Source organism: Sciurus vulgaris, assembly GCF_902686455.1.
Source record: "Sciurus vulgaris genome assembly, chromosome: 5".
Lineage (NCBI taxonomy): Eukaryota > Metazoa > Chordata > Mammalia > Rodentia > Sciuridae > Sciurus > Sciurus vulgaris.
This window is the reverse complement of record NC_136465.1, coordinates 118,516,362-118,537,174: the sequence shown is the minus strand read 5'-3', so window position 1 is coordinate 118,537,174 and position 20,813 is coordinate 118,516,362. Positions and strand designations below refer to the sequence as shown.

The window sequence follows — 20,813 nt, the reverse complement described above, 5'->3', positions numbered from 1 at the left end:
TCAGAAATATGCTGGCTTGGCTTGTGTTACTGTGGGGTGTGTGTGTGTGTGTGTGTGTGTGTGTGTTACTTGTGATTGAACCCAAAGGCATTCTACCTCAGCTACATCTCCAGCTCTTTTTATATTTTATTTTGAGACAGGGTGTCACTGAATTGCCCAAGCTGGCCTTGAACTTGTGATCCTCTTACTTCAGCTTCCTCAGTAGCTCAGATCTTAGGCATGTGCCACCAGGCCCAGCTGTCTCTTGATTAGTAGTAGAAGGTATAGAGATCTTGTATCCCTATTAATCTTAGTACAGCTTCCTTTTTCTTCTTGTAGAGTATTACTAGGTTTCACCTGCACTTGTTACTTTTCATATAGATAACTGTCTTAATAAGTTATCTTAAGGCTCATAAACTCTGAAAGCTACTTTTATCTGATTTTTTATTTTTGTCAGTTTTATTCCCTAATGATTATAGTCTGTGTAGCAATGTTAGAATATAAAAGGGTTATCTGTTTACTGACTAACTTCTTGTTGAGAATGGTAACTGAAATATCCTTGAGTAGCTGCATCGATTATTTTCATGGGCCTTTTGTATTATATCTTTACTCTTGGTATCAGTAGGAGATGAACTCCTTCAGAGTGAGAGAGATATTAGACTTGCCTTTTTTTTTCTTCTCTGGTTTATTTTTTTTTGAAGAAGTTGTCACTAAAATATGTTGCAATACCTAAAAAGAAAAACTGGACTAAAGAGTTAGTTCTGGGCATAGGAAAGCCCTAGTGTGTTATAGCAAACAACTTCCATTTTTGCTAACTGAGGCAGGCTGGGCTCAATTCATACTCTTCTGAAAGACCTATTTGATTCTATATTGATATCCTTCCAACATCTGAAATAAATGAAAAAATATTTGTTATTTGTTCCTCCCCTTTAGTGCTGTATTTTGGTCATTTAGTCATTGGGATGTGGAAAGAATGAAGTTCATAATATGGATTTAGAAGTTAGTTACCAGTTCTCAGAGGGCACATAATTAGGATTTGTTGATTTAGGTATGAATGTACAAATCTTTTCCAAAGGAAGTCTGTGGGGCCATGCATAGGACCTTGCCAACATGGAACTTTTAAGAACCTGTGGAATCCTAAGCTGTGGTGAGGAGTTTGGAATATTCTGAAAGGGAGTAGTGGTAGCTTGCTGAGTAGATTTGGATTCTTTCCAGTTATATTTAAGCAGCAGTTCCTAGTCCAAGTTCAAAATTTAATTCTCCATTCTCCTTTCTCATGGAACCAAAAAAGTGCAAATATTAGAAATATATGTGGAGGGAAAGTGTCCTACTAGTCATCATATCTCATTGATATATTTGGCAGAATTTTTCATCAGTTTTTCCAAAAAATGCTTCTTCCATTTGGAAAATTATACTTCAATTTGATTAAACAGTAAGAAGATATGAATCACTCATATACAGATGGTTCTTTCCCCAACTTGCATTAGTTCAACTTAACAGTTTTTTATTGTTTGAATTTTTTTTTTCTTAATGACCTGGGGATTGAACCCAGATGTGTTCTATCACTGACCTATATCCCCAGCCATTTAAAAAAAAAAAAATGTTTTTCATTTTTGAGGCCAGTTCTCACTAAGTTGCTGAACTTGATGATCTTCCTGCTTCAGCCTCCCAAATTGCTGTGATGTTCAGTAGGCTAGGTATATTAAATGCATTTTTTACTTAAGATATTTTCAACTTACGATGTGCTTCTTGGGCTATTACCCCATCTTAAGTAGAGGAGCATCTGTATATGGTGGATAGAGATAGCAATTGAGAGTGGATATCATTTCAGTAAGATGTAAGATCTGACCCCAAATAATTTTCAGTATTTCTCAGTACTTTTAAGGCTCAACAAAAATCTAACCTCCTCTTTAAATTTCCCGCTGGTTCATAATACTTTGAAAATAAGTATTTGTGTTTTTTAAGGCAACCAACACGATGTTTAATCTTTTCTCTTTCTTCTCTTCCTCCTCTCCTTTGAGATAAAAATATACATGGTTCTTCCTACACCTGCTCAATGGAACAAACCTTGAGGGAGTGGTGAAGGAACAGTTTAAAGAAGAAACAATAGGGGAAACTCTCTGACCTCAGATTATCCTGTCATCTGGTTGTTCGTTTGTCCTTGCTGAGGAACAGAACTTGTCTTTTGTATGTAGCACAAATACATCTTCACCTCCCTCCCTTCCCACTGCCCCCTTCCACTCACTCTTCTATTATGGTTCCAATCAATGATGTCATTATGTGTGCCATTCAACTGCTGTTGAACCACTTGGCTATAGGAATTTGGAAGAGCAAAGGAGCAGAATAGGATTTTTCTCTCTTGTGCCCAGGGCTTTAAAAACATCCTAATTTTATCTGCAGAAACAGAAATTGAGTTTTTCTTTGCTTAGCTTCTCCTCCTATTTTCTTTCTATGTCCAAATCATCAGACGCACCCTTCACCTAGTCATGTTATTGGGGTGGGGGTGGGAGGAGGGACAAGAAATGTTAGGGATATAAATTGAACACTCAAAGAGGAAGAGTTTTTAAAATTTAGAAAAGCAAGTTAAAAATTCTGATGCTAGGTCAACCTTCATGGTGGTATTTTGTCTTGTTTACCACACTGGATATTTTGGAAATTATTCACAAAGGGTTAAATTTCAGTAAAGGTTGAGACCACTAAGATCTTGTACCTTTTGATATTATTTTCTACTCTGATTTCTTTCACTGAGTTTGAACCCAAGAGTTGTAAGTTAGAAAATTTGTAGTAAGAAAAAAATACTTTTCCCCTGCTCAATACCTCACTCCTGCTGGTGGCATGTGCCTGTAATTCCAGCGATTTGGGAGGGTGAGGTAGGAAGATCACAAGTTCAGAGTCAGCCTCAGCAACTTAGTGAGTCCCCCAAGCAACTTAGTGAGACCCTATCTTTGAATAAAATATGAAAAAGGACTGGAGATGTGGCTCAGTGGTTGAGCACCCCTGGGTCCAATCCCTGTACCCAAAAACAAAAACAAAAAAACAACACTCCTGCTGATGTTGGCATTCCTTCTGGCATGTCAGAACTGATGACTTTGATAAAAAAAAAAAAAAAAAAAAATCAACATTGACAACAAGTTTTATGCCTCTCTTTGTCCTCCTTTTCCCCAACATAAACATGGCTTGGAAAAAGTGGGGAGTGCTGGGTTCTGTTGTCTTTTTTATTTTTAAATACCTTCAGTTGGTTTTGCCAGTCAGCTTCTCAGAATAGGATCATTGCCTGAGTGACAGTTTTAAAAAGAAAATGCTCTTCTTTTATTTGGCAGGTGGGGGGTTACCAGGGATTAAACTCAGGGGCACTTGACCACTGATCCACATCCCCAGCCCTATTTTGTATTTTATTTAGATCAGGGTCTCATTGAGCTGCTTAGTGCCTCGACATTGCTGAGGCTGGCTCTGAACTCACAATCCTCCTGCCTCATTCTCCTGCGTGGGCCACTGTACCCTTCAGAAAATGCCATTCTTAGTACATAAGGTAAATTATTTTTTAAATCACATTATGTCTGGTTGTTTATCTAGGTGCAGGTGTAACATTAGGGTCATCAGTGACTGGCCTGGCTTTTGTAAGTGTAATATCTGTCCATTCCCAGATATTTCCTAGCTGGAGGTGGTATGAGGGGTTTTTTGGTTTCTGTAGGGTTTTTGTTTGTTGTTGTTATTTTGGTTTTTGTTTTGTTTTGTTTTGTTTTGTTGGTGTATATGTTACTAGAATTTTTTTGATGGGGGATAGGATATTTTGATGTTTATAGGTACCTCAGTGAGAACTATAGTAGTTTAATAATATTTAAGATATATTTTAATACCTAACAGGCTAAAACCTGAGTAATGCTGTTCTTTGAGCTGGTATTGATAAGGAGGGGTAATATTTTATACATACAGGCTCAGTTAAAATAAAATTTAATAATTACATGATAGTTCCCTTTGTTATGTATCATCAAAATAGTAAAATTGCTCTTCATGCCTAAGGGATGATGATACTACTAAAGGCTCTGTTTTTATGTACTCTGAGATTCCGTATTAAAATCTAGAAGGTATTAACTTTTCCTCCCTTCCCTTTTCCTTTACTATTTTCTCACAATTAAAAAAATCAACACAAAATCTTACTTTTTAATTCCCAGAGCAGGTGCTTAGGAGAAGAGTGGAAATGTATTTGCAGAGTATTCTACATTTGGAGTTAATGTGAAATAATGGATCTTTTTTTACTTTTTTTTCCCCAGTGCTTATGATATTCTTTATTCAATTCACATAAAAAACATGCAGTATAAATGTAAAACAGTACAATATTAGTGTAAAATATTCAGTATACATTAGAAAAACAAGTAATTAACACACAAACCCATTTTTAAAGGCCTTAATAGGCATAGCAAACATGTTTAGAATAGTATACTTTTCAGAGCCTAAATTAACTGTGTTTAGCTCTTACCTCTTCTCATACCCTCTCAACTCTTCATTTAAAAAAAAAGATTCTATTAGCCAATGGAAACTTCTTTTTTAAAGGAAGTTTAAAATAAAGAAGATTTCTTAAGAGAGCAAGCAAAAATGCTACCATGCGTTTCCACAAATACTGACATACAAAGACCTTTATCTCTGAAAAATCCTCCTCTGATATAAGTGGATCAAGAAGCTTGACAAAGAGCGCTTCTGCACCTATACATCTGGAATAGTAAGTTACAGTGTTTAAGTTCCTTCAAACCTAACCATACCTTCCTTCCAAAGGAAGTAAGTATGCTCAATTTCTGATTTTACATACAAAAAAAATGAGCAAATATAAGCTAATTGACACAAAATGGATACTTTTACATAGAAAATGTATTATTTCATCCTAGCAGAACATTTTCACAAAAACTGGACAAAGCACAATGTTTTAAAAAAATTCAAACATATATATAAAACCTATGAAAAAGTAAAAAAAAATATATATTGGGCTAAAGTCAGTGCTGTTTCTTCATTATGAAAAGTTAGGCCATCACTAAACAAATAAAAGGGGCACACAAATAATCTACACCCTAGGAGAAGCTTTAAAGAAACTCAAGTTCTGTGAGCAGTGTGTATATGATACTAGGAGTTGCCTTAAGAAACCACAGTTTTATAGACAACTGAGCCTCATTAACAGGACATTGTATTTAACAATTAAATAAGATTCAAGAAACTAAGATACACATAACTTAGATATAAAACTCTCTACCTTCCCATGTCAAAAGGATATCAAATAAAAATAAAAATTTTAGACCAAAATCTTTTCAAAATGAATTAAGTACTAAGTACAGGTTAAGCTACTATTCTGACCTGACTCTTTACTAAAGATCAGATATTGAATCTTTAAATCCCTAGCAATGCATATACTATTGAGAAGGAGATTATGTTTATGCTTGGTCTGAACTTTTAGAAAGTATTTATTGGTGGAGAGTTTATGAGGGTTTAAAGGAGAGGCAGTTATAGAATTCTTAGTACCCTGCCACTGCTTAGGTATGTGATGGTTGAAGAAAAGGAGCATTTGGAAATGAACAGAGCTTTACAATGAGAGGCCATATAGGATAGACCTCTTTAGTGCTCTAAATGAATAAGCAGAATATGTGAGCCTTAGAAGAAATCTTCCCCCACTTATTGACATTCCTCCTCTTTCTTTGTATCGGTTCTATAGGGAAAAAACAAAATCCTTTTCATACTTGGACTTAGTTGCCTGTCTTTTGCTCCTATGCACCTGAAGTGTGCCCTCATTTTGTTTTGGCATGTTTTTGTAAGAAATGAGGTCTGACTATGTTGCCTAGGCTGGCTTCCCAATGCCTGGGCGGCATCCTTTGGCACATTTTTCTTTTCTTTTTTACATTTTTCTTGTATTGAACTATCCTGGTGAAAAATTCTCTTTCCTTCTCTATTTGAATTCTAAGATGGCACTACCCTTAGCCCTGTGTGATTCCTTCACAGTGCGCTTTTTACCTTGATATCCCTACAGCTGAGATGTCCTATTTGTAGGAAGCATAAATTTTTGGAAGACCACTGGTGTTTGTGGAGGGAAATTGGAGCTGGATGGCCACCTTATTTTATTAGTAGAGAAATTTTAAAGTTTTTGGTCTAAGCCAGATGTGTTTAGTGTATACCTGGTGGTGGTGTAATAGGGGAGGTTGAGGCAGGAGGATTGCAAGTTGGAGGCCAGTTTGACAGTTTAGCAAGGCCTTGTCTGAATATAAAAATAAAATGGAGCGGGGATTGTAGATCAGTGGTAGAGCACTCCTAGGTTCACCCCACTACTGCCAAATAAATATATTTGTGAGCATGTGTATACTTTGTCAAGGCTGTTTGCAATTGTTCCCAAATGTGGCTGCACAGGAGGATCACCAGGGGAACCCTTTTAAAAATATACCTCTGTAGGCCTGCTCTTTAGAGATTCTGATTTATGGTTGGGGTGAAGTCATGAATCTGCCTGCTGTGGGGGGTTTGAACCCAGGATGTTATGCAAAAGCCTTACCCCTTCATCCCAACCCTTGGAATCTGCATTTTTAAATACTCCAGGCAAAAAGCCTGTTTTCCCAGTACTCATTCTAAATTTCTGAATGCTCAGGTAACTGTCTTTTTTTGCCTCTTCATTCTCTTTGTTTTGAAGACAGCATTAATCTCCTTTCTAAAGTTTTAGCTTCCCTCTACTGACTTATTGACATTTCTGCCAAGCTCTGCATCGCTTATCCTTAAAAGCAGCAGTTTCCTGGCTTTTAAGGGAGGGAGGTGGAGACTTTTAATAGAAACTTGGTTTCCGGGGGTCTCAAGTGTGAAACCTTCATTTCCTCCACCTGCTTTGCTTTGTCCTACAATCAGCTAGAGCAAGACCGAGACGACCTCCTCTGGGGCTGAAAAGAAGGGGGGGCTGGGGAAAGAGCTTGATTTGGATGAAAGAAAAAAGTGATAGGAGCTAGTGAGGCAAAAGAGTGTTTGGGTTCTGGACAGACTGTGATTTTGGGCTTCAGATTCTGTGAAGATAGGGGGGAGATACAGTTCTTAGTGGTTCTAATTCTGATGTAGGTTTAAAGTTCCTAACCCCCTACTAGTCCTACAAATTTGATTCTGATTTCATAGTCGGAGATTGCTGAGTTGTCAAGATGATTATATTGAAGAGGTGTTCAGTGAATGTATGTAGAGTATTCAAGTATCTCTTTATCATGTTACTTGCTGAGGTGGCATACTCTACTAATTAGTTTTTCATCTTTTATTCTGCATAGGCTGTATGTGTTGTTTTGGGTGGGACTACCTCTTGTTCTGTGGTCTGGCTGGCAGAGTGTCTCAAGAATAAAAAAAGTTTGGGCTGGGGCTGTAGCTCAGTGGTAGAGTGCTTGCCTAGCTTGTGTGAGGCACTGGTTTCGATCTCAGCACCACATAAACATAAACAAATAAAAGTATAAAAAATACAAAAACATTACTTTAAAAAAAGAATTTTAAAAAGTTCAGATGGATTTCAGAAATTGTGGTAGGGAGGCGACAGCTGTGTGTTTAAGTATTGAAGTGTTTCTGAGAGAAAAACCATCAGTTGTTGTCATTCACCCTGTGAGTATGAAATTGAAAGTTCACCCTGGAGTGTTTCATAACCTTTACATCTGGGAAGTCAAGGCCATGTTGTCATTAATCTATCATCCCTTGCAAGCCCCCAGGCTCTGCTTTTCATCCTGCCATCAGTCATGTGGCAGTGAAATTCAGAAAAGTGACCATAAAGCTCCCTTTTTTTGCCTCACTACATTCCCTTCCATTCCCTTGGAAAATCAGATTGGTCTGAGAACTGTTAACATCTTAGTGTGGTAATTCATTTACCAAAGTGGGCAGTTTTTGTTTTGTTTTGTTCTGTTTTTTGTTTTTTTTGTTTTGTTTTGTTTTTGTGTTTTGTTTGTTTTGCAAAATATGACCATCTTGGATCACTGTAAGTCTTTCTTCCATTACTACAAGATGGTGGATGAGTTTGTTACACCAACCAGGAACAGTGCTTAGCTTGGTTAATTCTTTTGGTATCCTCAGAGAATATGAAGATATTTCTAATTTGAGTCTATTGGATACTTTCTTTTGTGTTCTTGGAAATTACTGAGTTCAAATATCCTAAATATGCCTGGGTTACACTTTAGGTCATTGTTATGTTTCTCCTAGTTTCTTTTTATGATCCAGAGTGGCAGTGGTAATAAGATTGAAAAAAGTGAATGCTTTGAACACACAGTGATGGGGTGCTAATTACATCAAATTGGACTCCTTTTGGCAGAGCAAATAGCCCTAGCACACAGACTAGGAGCACTGTCTTTATTGTAGTCAGGATAAAATTTTTAAGTTTTGAAAAATGTCCTCATGAATTTGAATCTTAAAGACACAAGTAGAGTTTGGAAACTAATGAAGTTATAACTCCATTATGGATAGAGTTATTAATATTGGTATTCTGCGAGAAAAAAAGAGGCAATTACTTTAGAAAACATCTATGGGATGGGGGCTGGGAATGTAGCTCATGGGTGTAGTGCTTGCCTGGCATGTGTGAGGCTTTGGGTTCTATACCCAGTATTGCAGAAAAAGAAGAAGAAGAAAGGAGAGAAAAAACATCTATGGTATTTAACTGCCAATTGTTGCAGCTGATCTTCCACTTGAGACTTAATTCCTGGCTACAGCACATGTGCCATGGAAACCATTGTCAGGAGTCCTTAATCTAAAATTTCTGGTTTTAACCTGGTATTTTCTTTTCATCTCTTTTTCCTTCTCAGAGCATTGAGGTATTTTAAAATAAACTCCCTTATATTTAATGAGGAGTAAATTCTGAAGGGACCAGCAACAACCTTGTAACTAACTGCATGCACTTCATCTTGCTTTCTAAGCTCCTACCTCTGGTTCTGATATTTGATTTTTTTCTCTCTAGATCTTATGTTTCTTTCATGTCAATACTTCTGGCCTCTCTCTTTCTTTCTTTCTTTCTTTCTTTCTTTCTTTCTTTCTTTCTTTCTTTCTTTCTTTCTTTCTTTCTTCTTTCTTTCTTCTTTCTTTCCTTCCTTCCTTCCTTCCTTCTTTTCTTTTTTTTTTTTAACCAGGTATTTAACCCAGGGGCATTTAACCACTGACCTACACCATTTTTTGTTTTGAGATAGGCTTTCACTAAGTTACTTAGGGCCTTGGTAAGTTGCTAAGGCTGGCTTTGAACTTGTGATCCTCCTGTCTCAACCTTAAGTTGTCCCAAGTTGCTGGGATTATAGAGTGTGCCACTACGTCTGGCTATCTGGCCTCTCTTTTATAATAGAAAAATTTTCAAATCACTTTCACAGAGACAAACCACACATTTGGCTCCAAATTTTATAGTCAGCCAGTAGAAAGAGGGAAGTACAGTGCACCGTCCATAGTGATTCACAGGAGTTCACAAGGTAAAAACTAACAGGTTGTTGATGAAAAGCATGAATATTTTGGATCTAGGGATTAGAAAGAAAAATTTCCCACAGGTCCTCAATTCAGTAATACAAGGAACAATGTACACATTTTTATAGTAACTTAGTGGTGCATATCTAAGCCTCATGAGACTGAGGATCTTTATCTTCTTCATCTGTATATTCCATGGCTAAAAACAGTCCCTGACCCAAAGTAGACATTCAGTTGACAATTTGAATGACTAATGAATTAATTAATTTTATGGTCGTAGCACTATTGAAAATGTTGATTTAAATCAATGCCACAGCCAGGCATGGTAATGTGCCTATAATCCCAATGACTCAGGAGACTAAAGTAAGAGAATTGTATGTTGGAGGCTAACCTCAGCAATTTAACAAGACCCTGACTCGAGAAACAAAAGGAACTGAGGATGTAGCTCAGTGGTAAAGAGCCCCCCTGGGTTCAATCCCCAGTATCTAAAAAATTATAAATAATTGATGCCACATAAGTCAGCATGAGGTCTTTGGAGTACCTGAGATTGGGTCTATATAGATGGTAGATTCCTACTCAGTCCTTTCAGATGTGTTAGGATATCTTTTTTTGTAGTCATTAATCCTTAGAGTTGATGAAATAGTAAAACTTGGTAGCCTAGATTTTCAGGGTCATAGAAAGAGAAGATGGTAGCCAGGTGCAGTGGTGCATGCTTGTAATCCCAGCCACTCTGGAGACTGAAGCAGGAGAATCACAAGTTCAAGGCCTCTTTTGGCAATTAGTGAAAAAGTAAAAAGGAGCCAGGTACAATGGTGAACACCTATAATCCCAACTACTTGGGAGACCAGGGCAGCAGCATTGCAAGTTCAAGGCCAGCCTCAGCAACTTAGCAAGACCCTGTTTCAAAATTAAAAATTAAAAAAGGGGTGGGGGCTGTGGATGTTGCTCAGTGGTAGAGTGCCCCTTTAAATCGCCAGTACCAAAAAAATTAAAAAAACAAATAAATAAATAAGACTAGGAATGTAGCTCAGTGGTAGAATGTCCCTGGGTTAAATCCCTAGAGCCCTCCCCACTACTCAAATAAATAAATACGTAATAGCATTTCATGGGAGTATTTGGTTTTATTAAATGTAGATCATGCCTTCTATTCTTATGGGTGTTCTCTCCTTTTTTGCCCAATTATTCCTCATTTTATAAGTGAGACTTTAAAAAAGAAAAGCAAACAAGGCAGCTACTGGGTGCCATGAGTGTTGCGTGTGCTCAAATTATTGTCGTCTGTCAGTTGGCTTGGTGTGTTAAATCTTGAGGAGGGAGAGGGTGGGGCAGGGAGTGAAATATATTGATTAATCTGAACATCTAGAGCCTGCATTTGGTCAGTGAGGACAGGTTTCTCTTCTAATTTTGGATGCAAGTTGTATGTTTTAAGGAGTGTGCACTTGATAGGAAATAAAGCACTTTGGATTCAAGCACTTTTCCTCCTGGACAAGATTATGCACAGGAAGAAAAAGAGATTTTTAGTAGTTGAGGGTTTGGAAGAGGGAATTGAGAGAGTGATGAAGAAGGGAAAGGTTTACAAATGCATGACACTGAGTTAGAGAGGTCAGTACTGTCTGCAGATGTATAACCCCATTTGTGCACTTGAGCATGGCCTCGGGGAGCATTGGCCTGATGAATGCAGAGAGAGATGCGTTTTGATCGAGGTAATTTCCCTCAGATGGGTCTCACCATCCCATGAATCAAAACCTGTCAGCAAGGAGCTAAAGATGGAGTGAAGTTTATTGTACGTTTGTTTCCATGTGACACCGTCACGCTAGAAGGGTCAAGTGAGAAAGATCATTAAAACTGTGTTGATTTACTGGGCCTCTTATGCACTTTCCCTGCAGGGCAAGGAGGAAAGAGGCTATAAGATGCAACCTGAGGGGTGCTGGGTTGGGGAGGAAAAGGCAGGCTGTTTGTTGTAGGTGGGGAAAGCAGTGTTAGCCACCCCACCCCCTGATGAGTTTGGAGCAGATGCTCTGCCTGGATCTCTAGGAGAAGCCCCCAAAATCTGATTAAAAAGGGAAGCTCCTGGGGAAATCTCTGATACTAGCCTTAGTGACTAGAGAAGTGTATCCTCACCTCCTCTTCCTGATGCTTGTTCTTTCCTCATCTTTTAGGTCAAAAGGAAATACAGGAGATTTAATTTAGAATTCAAATTCTCCATTTCAGGATATAGCAAAATAAAGTATAAGGAAAAAGATTGCCTCCCCCACTTGCCAAATGGATGCAACTTTATGGTGAACTTCATGAAGCGAGTGACCTAGGGTCTGTACCAAGATAAAGGCCAGGTTTCATCAGTAGTGTGTCTCTGTGATTTGAACTTGCCGAAGTACTCCTAGCACTGAATTGAATGAAGAAGAAAGCAAGCTCATAGTGGTACTTCAGCATGATGGTGGTCTATTCCTGCCTCTCTTTTTATTCCCCCCAAACTGGTTCTCATTATGAAATCTCCATTTGTATCCCTTATTCACTTTTATCTTAGTGGTAATAGACAAAAGCAAGGAGAATCTTTCCCCCTTGATAGTGAAAATATGGTGGGGTTTTGTGTTTATTTGAAATGCTTCTTAACAGAGTCAGTTAGCCAAAATTTGAAACAAATTGAGGTGGAAAGAAACTTTAGAGTAAGATTACTAAGTGGAGTCTTTTCTGTGAATGTTTACTTAGTTTATAATGTGGGGGTAAATAGTATAGTAGGAAGGTGATGGGATCCTAGTGTTGACCCATTTATATGAGTGATATGGGAATGGTTAAAGTGCTTCACACCTACTTTTAGGTAAGGGTCTTGACTATCTTTTTCCTTTGAGAATTAAGCAATTCCTCTGTTTTGTTACTATTCTTTCAAAGAAATACTTATGTGTGATAGCAGAAGAGATGGTGAAATTAGGAGTTGGTTCTTGAGTTCAGTTTCCTGGGATCCAGTCCTGACTATGCCATTATTTGTGAGATTTTGGCAAGTTTTCTAATCATTCTAAGCCCCAGTTTTCATATCTGTGAGACGAATTTAATCATAATGCCTACTTTATAGGATTGGTATATAAAGTAAATGTATTACTGCATGTAAAGAACTCCACACAGTGCCTGGCATATTGGAAGCCCTCAAATGTTAGTGACTATAATATTACTGCTGTTTTTCTATATGACAAGAATACTTCTCTTGTAACCTGGCTTAGTGTTTTACAGTAGTTTAGATTATAGTAAATGGGCACCTAGCATAGATTTACTGATAGTTATAAAAACGGTGGAAAAACTGTGTAGGCAACAGTTTATTGTAGTAATATACTTTGTTTAAATAACTCCTCTGTAGAATTCTTCACTCCTTCATGACCCTCAAGCTTTCTTGGCTCCCTGCCTATTCACTAGAAAGAAGGCACAGCAAAAGGGAGAAAATAAACTGAAAGAACCAAAGACTAAGATAGTATTCCTAATGGCACTGTTCACGAAGCTGGATTAATTAAATAAGTTGAGCACAGAATGCTGGATAACTGCCCTGCTTTTAACTGTAGAGATGGCGGCTGTACTCATAGGGACAAAGACAATTCCTTGGTTGGGATGAAAGTAGAGATATTGATTTTTTTTTTTTAGGTTTTTTGATTACTTTTGCCCCCCCCCCTTTTTTTTTTTTTAAAGCTATTTTTTTAATGTGGTGCTGAGGATCAAATCCATTGCCTCACGTGTGCTAGGCAAGCGCTCTACCTCTGAGCTACTACCCCAGCCCTTACCTTTGCTTTTGACTCTATAGTTTTGGGACACCAAAGACACAGCCTGCCTATAGACTGTAGGGATATAAATTCCTTGTGGAATATAATTTCCACATAGAAAAGAGCTCATTTAAAGCGTGCTCTGTGGGGTTGATGGGTATGTCTGTATGGAATAGAAGGGATCTTGAGATTATGAGAAGATGGGATCTTTGAATAGATGGCCAAGTTTTAGAAAATCCTCCTGCGGGAAGAACACCTGGGGAGCCCATGTGATATTTACAAATCCTGAGACTGAGCTTTTGATTACTGGTAACTAGCTGTGGAGGGGAAGGTGAAGGTTAAAGTAACTTAAAATGGTATAAATAAAATGGTATAAATAAAATAGTAATGTTTTGGTCCTGATGGGAATATATCCAGGACTATTATATTGAACAAAGTTGGATGTAAACAGTGGTCAGTTTTTCTTAACTCATTTTTTTTTTTTTTTTTTTTTTTTCCCTGTGGTGTTGGGGATTGGATCCAGGACTTGGTGCATGATAGACAAGTGCTTTACCACTAAACTATGCATCCAGCTCAGCAACTCAGTCTTTAAAATAGCTATAAGTAGCTGGGTATAGTGGCACATGCCTGTAATCCCAGCAGCTTGAGAGGCTAAGGCAAGAAAATTGCAAGTTCAAGGTCAACCTTGGCAATTTAACAAGACTCTGTCTTGCTATTTAAAAAATAAAAAGGGCTGGGAATGGGGATGTAGCTAAGTGTTAGACACCCCTGGGTTCAAGCCCCAGTGCCGTGGGGTGGGGGGTGACCATGTCCAACTCAGTCACTTTGACTCACCTTTTTTCAAAATCATTTCAGACTGTTCAGAACTTTCTGTGACTTTTTGGGGGTGTTTCAAACACTTGACTTTATTTATAAGTTCCAAAAACACCACTGTGACTCTCTTCCCCTTCCATTCCCTGGTAAGTAAATGGAACTTGTTGGTAGTATTCAACAAGAAACTTGGATACCTCTGCAGAATTTATTCAGTCAAATCTCAGTTTTCCATATCTTTGAGCTGCCAAAATTTCTTGAGCAGAGAAATTTGTTTTATAGATTTTTCTTGCCGTTTCTCCACTTTCGTTAAAGTATTGAAGCCCTACCTAAAATTAATTGTTTTAGTCATTCTAGGTACGGTATGCTGTTATTACTGTTTTTTTGTTGCTATAATGAAATAACTGAGGCTGGATAACTTATTTAGCTCACAGTATTAGAGGCCGAAAGTCTGAACATCGTAGTGAGGATCCATACATGTGCCAAATGACATCAAGGTGGGAGTGCATGTGGGAGGAAGAGATCTTATTTCCAGGTGGGAAAACAGAACATGACTCAAAAGTCAGACTTGGCCAGGTGTGATGGCACATGCCTGTAATCACAGTGACTCAGGAGGCTGAGACAGAAGGATTATAAGATCGAGGCCAGCCTTGACAAGTTATTGAAACCCTGTCTTCAAAATAGAAAATAAAAAGGGCCTGGGGATATAACTCAATATAACTCAGTGATAAAGTACTGCTGGGTTCAATTACTAATACTGCCCCCGCCCCCCCCCCCCAAAAAGATCCCATTCAACCTCTCAATATCTCTAAAACTATACCAGTAGTATATTCAGTTTCTTATCTGTCTTTTCTGTTTGTGTGATCCTTATCTTGGTACAAAGTTGGCTTGCAAATTATAATCAGTGAATTATAATTTAATTTCTATTTACTTTGATTAGAAACTAGCTTATTCCAACCATTTTCCTTGTCCCTAACAGTCTGAAGATGATGAAAAGCTGAAAAAGAGGAAGGAACGATTTGGAATTGTCACAAGTTCAGCTGGAACTGGAACCACAGAAGATACAGAGGTAAAATAATCTTTGAATACTCCATAGACCTCTTAATGGGAAATTAGGGTGAATACATTGAATGGACAGAATACCTCTGTTTCTCCAGCCTACTTCTTTAATTCCTACAGGATAAGTCATTTGCCTTTTACTTGGGGTCTGTCATCACAGGAATTGAAATCATGTATATTCAGATTTAAAAACTAGCTCTGCCACTTTATCTTACTTATAAGTTACAGTACTTTGCTGAATCTTTGTTTCATCATCAAGGAAGTGGAGATAATATCCTTACCTCAAAGTAGAATTTCAAGAATGAAATGATACTATGTGAAACACTTGGAGTGATGCCTGTTGTGTTTTAAGTATTGAATAAGTAATAGTGTATATTCTTACTGGGCATATTTCCTTTGATAATTTAATAAAGCTACCTCCAACCTAGACATAAGTATAATTGTGCCTACTTCCTCTGGAATAGGACAGTGGACACAAATCACAAATTAGACTTCTCATTCTAATTACTTTGGTGGTTTTTTGCAGTGCTTGGGTTTGAACTCTACTTCTGAGTCAGTCCTGGCCCCAGCTCCTCATTCTTATCACTTTGTTTACAAAATAAAAGAGTAGCTTTTTCCCCCCAAAAGTTTGTATTCATCCATGCCTCAGGTTCCACTGGAGTAACTCACATTGACAAGATTCAACATTGACAGACAATGTTGATTTGCTGATTTGAGACTATCTGTAATGGAGACCAGGTATCCATTACAGTACACCTGGGGTGTACATAAAGTTGAAGTAATGAGTATTTGTAGAGTTACAGAAAGTTTGGAGTGGCAAAGAATTTGGAACGTTCTTTAAAACTTCCATTTAAGGGCTGGGGATATAGCTCAGTTGGTAGAGTGCTTTCCCTGAAAAGCACAAGGGCCTGGGTTCAATCCCCAGCACCGCAAAAAACAACAACAAAAAAACTTCCATTTAATCAGGTTTTCTTCCCTCCGTCTGCTTCTGGAGATAGCCTCCAAATTTTGTTTCCTTACACAAATTCTTACTAAGTTTCTTTATGAACAAATATCAGAGTCGATCTTGTAGATAAGCCTGAAAACTATAGTCAGATCAGTTTGCACTCTCTACTTGAAAAAAAACTAAAGGAATTTTGTATTCTTTGTGCTTCTGAGACTAAATGTCACTTGTTGTTAAGTATCCATTTACTCTCTGATTTACCAGAACGAGCTTGAAGTAAACAGGTTTGATTTAATTCTGGTTGAAGTTACTTCCTTCTTGCCAAAGAAATTATTGTTAAACCAGGCATGCTTGCTAAGTAGGTATACTTGGCCTCTCACAAGTTAAGGAGGTTGTGGATTGGGTAGCAGGGAACAGTGGCTTTTTTTTTTTTTTTCAATACTGGGGATTGAACCCAGGGCCTTGTGCTTACGGGGCAAGCACTCTGCCAACTGAGCTATATCCCAGGCCGGAACAGTGGCTTTTATTAGAGTCAGTGTAGGTAGTGGAGCCATAACTTCTGTGGCTAATGAAGTTCATAGGAAGATTTTTGATTCCAGAGAACTAACTGTTTGAAGTCCAGGTGGGATGCGCTGGGGTTGTGCATATTCATCTTTCTTTTTAAATTATAAAGATTAGACCTTTTGCATGAATGGGCTGAAAAGGGGCACCCACTTTGCTAGAGTGGTGGTTGTGAGAATGAAGGACTCAGTGCTGTTTAGAGTCATTCCCAGAAGGAAAAGACCCCACCTCCTCACCCCACTGCTTAATTTTGTGGCCCTTCTCCAGAGTTGCCTTTGTTTTAAGGTCCATAACAAGGAGTCATCTGCAAACACCGTCCCCTCCCTAAATTTATTCTGTTAGCATTGAAGATTTATATTCTTTTCTGTGGATTAGAGGCCTGAGGAGTAGCTACTTCTGGGCTTGACTGCCCAGAAGGGCATCCTCACCGCCTCCTTGAATATCATTGGTTAATCCTTTGTTACCTGAAATCTTCATCTCCCCACTGAATACTTTCCCCATCCTATTCAGGGCCCTGTCTCCTTTAGAAAATCTTTACATTTTCTATTACTAGTCTCCTTTGCTCCCCTCCCTTCCCACATCCCATAATCTTTCCTTCTCACCCTCCTTTCTCACTAAATCTCTCCAGCTCTAACTGGATAACTGAAGAGATTCAGGAATGGAATCTCTGGCTGCAAAGCTTAAGGTCAAGGTCATCCCTTCTTGGATCTTGTGACAGTTCATGTGAGTTTGGATTAAAGCAGCCAGGAACCTAGGCTACTGTTATCTTACAAAATATTTTTTTCTTCTTGCTTTTTCCTTGCAGGCAAAGAAGAGGAAAAGAGCAGAGCGCTTTGGGATTGCGTGATGAAAAGTTTTTGATGCTTTCTGTTCTCCCGTGGTTTCCATTTCTGATTCTTCTTGGTCACATATATACCTAAATGCACAGTCATGTGCCTACGTCCTGCCTCGCAGTGAGGGAGCATGTACCCCAGGTACATCAGTGAACTCCAGCAGCAATTAACGTACTGTTATTCCAACTTTAAGGTTGTTGTGGTTTTGTTTCTAATTATTTTGCTTGTTAATAAAAAAATAGAAAAGAGAACAATGTGTTTTATTAGGTGCTTCTCCTGTAAGTTCTTGGAGCCAGATTAGGTCAGATAAGGGGAGCTTTGGGGGCAAATATGGGGATTTATCTATAATGTCTTTATCCGTTAGAAAAGAAGACAAGGTAGAGTATGAGTCTACCCTTTAAGCCTATTTATTACCTTTACTCATACTCACAGGCATCCTTTTACCTCTTTAACTTCTATAAAGAGGTCAAGTTACTCCCTGAATCTTTGCTTTAGCAAGTTGGAGTGACCCATAGAGATAAAATAGGGAGAACATGGGAGGTTTTAAGAGATAGAAAGGATATAAATACGAGGACTAATGACTTATAATTCCCTACTATAAACTAATAACAAAATCTTGTTGTTGGATAAAATGGAACCCAGAATCCTATAGTAGGAAGGACCCTATTTTCCATGTGGCCTGGCATGATAATTGGTTCTAGCATAAATCACTGTGTGGGACCATGTTGGTTTTACAGTTCAGGAAGATAGGCTGGATGTCCCTCAGAGATAGAAGAAAGTATAGGGATTCAAAGCACTAAAGAGAATATCAGAAGTGTTGAACATTAAACATTATTACTTAACTAATTGGGAACATAAAGAATGGGACTAGAAGCTGCCTTTTTTTTTTCCCTCCCCTCGGGTGGAATTGAACCCAGGGTCTTGCACGTGAGAGGCCAGTGAAGTACCACTGAGCAATACCCCAGCTTCTGCTTTTTGTTAAGCCCTGGGCTAGTTTATCATCTGTTGCAGAAGGATACTATGCAGTTTTGGTCATAATGTTTCATCGATATTACTGAAATTCATTTTCCTTGCTGAGCCTTCTACTTGGGAAAGGTTTGATTCCTCAAGCAGGCTGCTTGTTTGCATTTGAAGTTTCTTATAAATCTGAGGCTTGGTAGTCTTTTTGGATGTTTGGTGTAGAGTATCTCCTCTTAATCTTTATATTTGGACATCTATAGAAGAATTTTTTTTTTTTTTTTTTTTTTTTTTTTTGTGGGGTAGGATTATAAAATATACAAGCCTGTTATCTTACCTGAAGAATTTGCTCCCATGATTAACTGTAATCTTTGTCTTTAATTCTGTGAAAACCTGCCTGGTTTTGTGATTAGTAGAAAGGTGATGATTTATTCAAATTTTCTCACATTAAGACATTAAGAATCTCTTTAGGGCTGGGGAGATAGCACAGCTGGTAGAGTGCTTGCCTTGCAAGCACAAGGCCCTGAGTTCGATCCCCAGTACCAAAAGAAAAAAAAAAAAAAAAGAATCTCTTTATTTCTGCCAAGACTGTGGTTGGTGACAAGGGTAGGGATACTTTAGGAAAACTGTACCTTGGAGGGCAGATCCAAAGGTTGCCTATTTGTTGTAAATTTTGCCCCATCTGAGACACTGGAGAAATGAACAAGAAGGAAAGTTGGTTAAATTTTTGTCACATCCTCAACCAGATAAACCTTATATATGGAGTGACTTTCCCTTACTTCCTGTTAGTCTGTTCTGTTTGCCTCCCTTTCTTGACTTCGGGCTTTGATCTCAGAACTAGCTTTTTCTCTCTTTCCTGTGTCTTCATCTGAAAACAACCAAGAGAATTGTTCGGTTTTGTAATATAGGGGAGATTATAGATTCAGTAAGGATTTCTTACCCTAGGATGGTTGGGGGGGGGGAATAGAGTAGATGCTAATAATGGGTCCCTCAGAAATTTTCTTTACTTTGTCTCTGTAGCCTAAATATATTCAGCCTTATTCTCTAGATTCTTTTCTTCAAACTCTTACCATTTTCTTTACTCAGCTCATTTCCCCATCCCCCTCTGTGTGTGTGTAAGTAACCTAAGAGCATTCTACCACTGAATTGCATCCCCAACTCGTGTCAGTTTTTGAGACAGGATTTCACTTAATTGCCAAGGCTAGCCTCGAATTTGTGGTCCTCCTTCCTGAGTTGCTGGGATTACTGGCATGCACCACTCTGCCAAGCTTCCCTAAATCTTTGACACTGTTTTCCTGTCAGTCAGAAGACCATAACACCAAGTCGTCTTTCTGTCTCAGTGTAGTCATTCCACACATAACTTTTTGTGCATGAATAGTTTAAAATGCTCAAAATTGGAATTTTTTTCCCCCCTGAATTTCAAATAGTTAAGTCCATTTTGTTTGCCTAACAGAACAGACACCTAGGCTTATAATTCTTATCTGGGATCCAGATACCCTTCCTTCTTATCCCTCAGTCTCACTCCTGTACATCCAAATGTGGTTAGCTGACTCCAATCTTTTCCTTGCTGTAAAGCTGTGACATTCTCCACATACCTGGAAGCTCTTAATGAGAGAGTCTATAAAAGCTGTGGAGAGAACTAACTTCCTTAGCTGTAAATCTGCACCTTTTTATGGTTCTCCAGGATCATTCTCTTCACCACCATCACCCTAAGCTCCCCTTCCCCCCAATCCAGCTCTTGAGAACTACTGGAGATAGGCTAGAAACTTCCGTGTGGGCAAAGGCTATAGGAAGGAAGGGGTGAATAAGAACACAGCTTCTTGGTGTTTTGTTGTTTGTTTTTATATTTTGAGACAGCATTACACTACGTTGCCTGTATTGCTCAAGCTGGCCTCAGACTGGCAGTTCTCTTGCTGTAGCTGGGACTGTGGGTACACCCCACTGTGCCAGACCTCTTCTTGGTGTTGAGCTGAGTTCTTTTGCTGTGTATAACATGAGAAACAGATGAGGAGGTAGGGAGGAATTTAGATAAATAAAAGAGAGTCTCCCCTCCGCCCCCAGTATTGAGGATTGAACCGAGGAGGGGCACTCTACCACTGAGCTACATCCCTAGCCCCCAAAATTTTGAGATAGGGTCTGAGTTGCCCAGGCCTCGAATTTGTGATCCTTCAGGCTCAGCTTCCTGAGTAGCTGGGATTACAGGTGTGCATCATTGTACCTTGCTTCTCTGTTCTCATGTGAGGCCTGACAGGCAATTCTGCTTCTGATTATAAAATTCCCCCCTACATTCTAACCTCCCTTTCTCTTGCTGTTTCCAGACTCTTGTTTTTTCCTCCAAAGGAATTGTAAATAAAAGGTTTCAAGCCTTTGCAGACCCTTTGAACCCAAGGTGTTCCTGATTTTGTCATCTCTTTCCTCACTATTGTCCCCGTATTTTGTTCTCTCTCATATCACTATTAATAGATTAGAGTGTAATATGTATAGTAACTATTTAGTTTTAATCCCTTACTCTGTCACAGTAGC

At 38.5% G+C, this 20,813-nt stretch overlaps 2 protein-coding genes across 9 annotated transcripts in view; one reads left to right on the top strand and one right to left on the bottom strand.

Moving 5' to 3' along the window:
- The window catches only part of GDF11 (growth differentiation factor 11), a 36,278-nt gene that overhangs the window by 2,760 nt on the left and 12,705 nt on the right, over positions 1 to 20,813 (bottom strand). Inside the window, exon 4 of one of the 2 annotated variants that reach the window (XM_079141313.1) lies at positions 19,403 to 20,272. The exons of the other annotated variant lie outside the window; for it this stretch is intronic. The gene's annotated coding sequence lies outside the window, so the exon portion shown is untranslated. Of the gene's footprint in view, positions 1 to 19,402; positions 20,273 to 20,813 lie in introns of those variants that run through there. 2 annotated transcript variants of the gene reach the window in all.
- SARNP (SAP domain containing ribonucleoprotein) overlaps positions 1 to 20,813 on the top strand; it is a 51,141-nt gene that overhangs the window by 27,077 nt on the left and 3,251 nt on the right. For 6 of the 7 annotated variants that reach the window (XM_079141319.1, XM_079141320.1, XM_079141324.1 and 3 more), the window contains 2 exons: positions 14,917 to 15,006; positions 17,306 to 17,581. In XM_079141319.1, the coding sequence (XP_078997445.1) occupies positions 14,917 to 15,006; positions 17,306 to 17,347 (132 nt within the window). In that variant the 3' untranslated portion in view covers positions 17,348 to 17,581. Of the gene's footprint in view, positions 1 to 14,916; positions 15,007 to 17,305; positions 17,582 to 20,813 lie in introns of those variants that run through there. The other variant, XR_013764015.1, reaches the window with a different exon arrangement.